The sequence below is a fragment of the Corticium candelabrum genome, chromosome 9 (assembly GCF_963422355.1).
Source record: "Corticium candelabrum chromosome 9, ooCorCand1.1, whole genome shotgun sequence".
Lineage (NCBI taxonomy): Eukaryota > Metazoa > Porifera > Homoscleromorpha > Homosclerophorida > Plakinidae > Corticium > Corticium candelabrum.
The window spans coordinates 8,203,152-8,206,049 of record NC_085093.1 but is presented as its reverse complement, the minus strand read 5'-3'; the positions used below and the strand labels follow the sequence as shown (position 1 = coordinate 8,206,049).

The 2,898-nt window shown below is 43.2% G+C and overlaps 1 protein-coding gene across 1 annotated transcript; it reads right to left on the bottom strand.

Moving 5' to 3' along the window:
* Positions 1 to 2,134: 2,134 nt before the first annotated feature.
* On the bottom strand, positions 2,135 to 2,898 carry LOC134184781 (uncharacterized protein K02A2.6-like). Its single transcript, XM_062652526.1, has 2 exons — positions 2,528 to 2,898; positions 2,135 to 2,471 (listed from the first exon to the last, which is right to left on the bottom strand). The coding sequence occupies exons 1-2, from the start codon at positions 2,896 to 2,898 to the stop codon at positions 2,135 to 2,137; spliced, it is 708 nt and encodes a 235-aa protein (XP_062508510.1).

Here is a 2,898-nt window from a genome sequence, read left to right as displayed (position 1 = left end):
CAAACTTGTCTTAGAGAAAGGGTAGTTGACTTCATGTACTAAAGTTGCATGCAGCAACGACATGGTAGGGAAGGTCTTGTCTGTATAGAATCTATGTATTCTGCTTCTAATGACACCTTCCTGAAAATTGTCTGTGTACTCTTCAACTAACCACTGTGTTCCATTTTGCCTCTTTTCTGTGGACTGCTGACATGTCCCTTTTCTTTCTGTTCTTTGCAGATCCAATATACAGTGGACCTATCTATACCAATAGCCTCAGCTACACGGTCAGCTGGCTTGTCCAAGAGCATAACTCCTTCCTGCATTTCTCTCTTAAAGAAGTCATGCAGTTTAAGCACCCAGGTATTTTCAATACTTCTGAGATGTTTCCCTTTGTGCATTGCCAAACAGAAATTAGAAAATAGATGAACGCAGTCGTAAGTAGAAGTAAATCTAATAAAATCAAAGTGATAATTAATTTGAGTAAATGGTGGCTGGTGTTTTATAGTCAGGTGGTTGTATGGTTAGGTAACCAAGAAGAATTTTGAAGTTCACCATTTAGTATATAAGCCCCATTTCTGACTACAGTGTAGGTCAGAGGAGGCAGAAAGGTCAGAGTCCTCTTAGTGATGTCTTCAACGCTCAATTGGTTTGAGTAGATGCATGGTTACATAACCAGGGACGATCTTGAAGTTCACCGTTTAGTATATAAGCCCCATTTCTGACTATAGTGTAGGTCAGAGGAAGCAGAAAGGTCAAAGTCCTCATAGTGATGTCATCAACGCTCAAGAATGCACTAAATGGCTCGTCAGTTTGGTTCTGATATGGTCAAATTAGTCAAGTTCTCGTGGTTTCCAGACGCTTGTCTGAGCCAGAAGTGAATGAGTGTATGTATCTGGTACATATAGCTGTTCCTAAAAGAGGCAACTGACACATACAACAAGTGAGCGCATAGAAACGTCCAGGTCTGTTGTCATGGGTTATAGCAAAAGTACAATTTTTAGTATATCATTGCATCATGAAGCAAACCGCATTTCAAGCCAGTGAGGCAGCCAGAGGCAACACGTTCATACGTACACTTTCACATAACAATATAGTTACCTAATTTACCATTGACACCAAACGCTCTGAAACATAGATGTTAATTGCCTCCTGTAACAACATCCGTTTACACAAGCACTACACCACGCCTTAGGGTGTACCCTAGGGTGCGTTCGAATACTAGTTCCAGTTCTAGAACTGGAACTGCCAGAACTGTCAGAACTATTGGAACTCTTGCTAGCAAACGAACGCTTAGAACTGTCAGCAAGTTGAGCATGCGCAAAGGCTCATACTTCTGGTAAGCATCAATACCAAGTAGCATGACGTTTCTACTCCACTTGCTGTAGTCTGTTCGAACATCAGCAGTGCTTTCGCTTTTGGTTTTTTGGAGCTGCTCGCGCCAAGAAGGTCACTGTAATCAGTCCCAAATGTCGTTCTTCTGGTGTTTGGCAAGCTGATGGTCGCTACAAGTGGTCATTATAACAAACAAGAAGATCCACAACGGCCTCAGCATCTGTACCCGTCATTTCACTTCGTCAACCTCCGGGAATTTTGCATTTAGGGCTTGACAGTTCCAACAATTCCAGCTCGCTGGGCAGAACTGCTAGAACTACCAATCAAACGCTATAGAACTTTACTCTCCCTTAAAATTCCAGTTCTAGAACTAGTATTCGAACGCACCCCTACATTCCACCAGTCGCTCTAATTCGTGAACGCACTTTATTTTCCTGTGCTAGCTGTATTGATCAATTTTTTCTGCCACGGATACGATCCCCAGTAATTCTTTCTCAATTTGAGCGTATTCTCTTTCAGTTTTGGACAGCGCTCTGCTGGCATACATGACTGGTTGCCCGTCTTGCAATAATGTCACTCCCAGCCCAGTACTAGATGCGTCGTACTGAAGAATAGTTGTCGCTTCTGGATCGAAAAAACTTAACACTGGGGCTGTCGTAATCATTTACTTGCTGTTTAAACAACCGGTCTTGTCTTTCTGTCCATTGTCAGATGGTGGGCACGTAAGTTGCCTCAGAGGCTCCCACACGTCTGACAGATTGGGCATAAATCTAGCAAGGTAATTTACGACTCCCGGCATTCTTCTCACAACTTCAATGTCTCAAGGAGGCTCCATCTGCAGGATTGCCAATACCTTGCCTGGATCTAGTTTGACGCCACGGGTGTTAATTGTGCACACATACTTGACTTCACTTTCTCTCAACTGGAATTTGTCCTTGTTTACTTTTAATTGTTTGGTTTTACAACGATCGAGCAGTGCGGTCAATCTCAGATCATGATCTTGAACAGTTTCACTTACTGTAGCACCTTCCCCTGCTACTAGTATATCATCAGCAGTCACGTAGACTCCCTCTAACCCTTCCAGGGCCTGGTCCAACCAACTCTTGAATATCTCCGGAGCTGGAGAGATGCTGAATGGCATCATTAACCAACAATACCTGCAGAGAAGAGTCGCAAACATAGTTAATAAGCTACCTGACTTATTCAGGACTACATGCCAGAACCCATTCTGAACATCGCATTAGCCTTGCATAGTTGGGGCAGCAGTGCATCAATAATCATCATTGGATAATGACATCTTTTCAACGCTCTGTTGACGTGCTGTGGATCTAAGCATATACGTAGCTTGCCGTTTGGTTTTCCGACTGTCACCAATGGTGACACCCAGTCTGTAGGTTTATGCACCTTTTCAATCATGCTTTCTTTCTCCAGACGCTCCAGTTCTCTTATCAAGTCATCTCTGACTGCCACTGGAACCCATCTTGCTGGGTATTGTGCAGGTTTGACTGAGTCATCTTCTTCTAAGTGCAAGTCCCTTGTCAGAGTATCAAGATTGCCATTGAACACTTCTGGATAGCTTTTCAT

Coding starts and splice junctions, on each gene's coding strand:
- LOC134184781 (XM_062652526.1), bottom strand. CDS start 2,898: ATGAAAAGCTATCCAGAAGTGTTCAATGGCAATCTTGATACTCTGACA. Junction 2,472..2,527: donor TTCAGAATGGGTTCTGGCAT/GTAGTCCTGAAT, acceptor TCTTCTCTGCAG/GTATTGTTGGTTAATGATGC.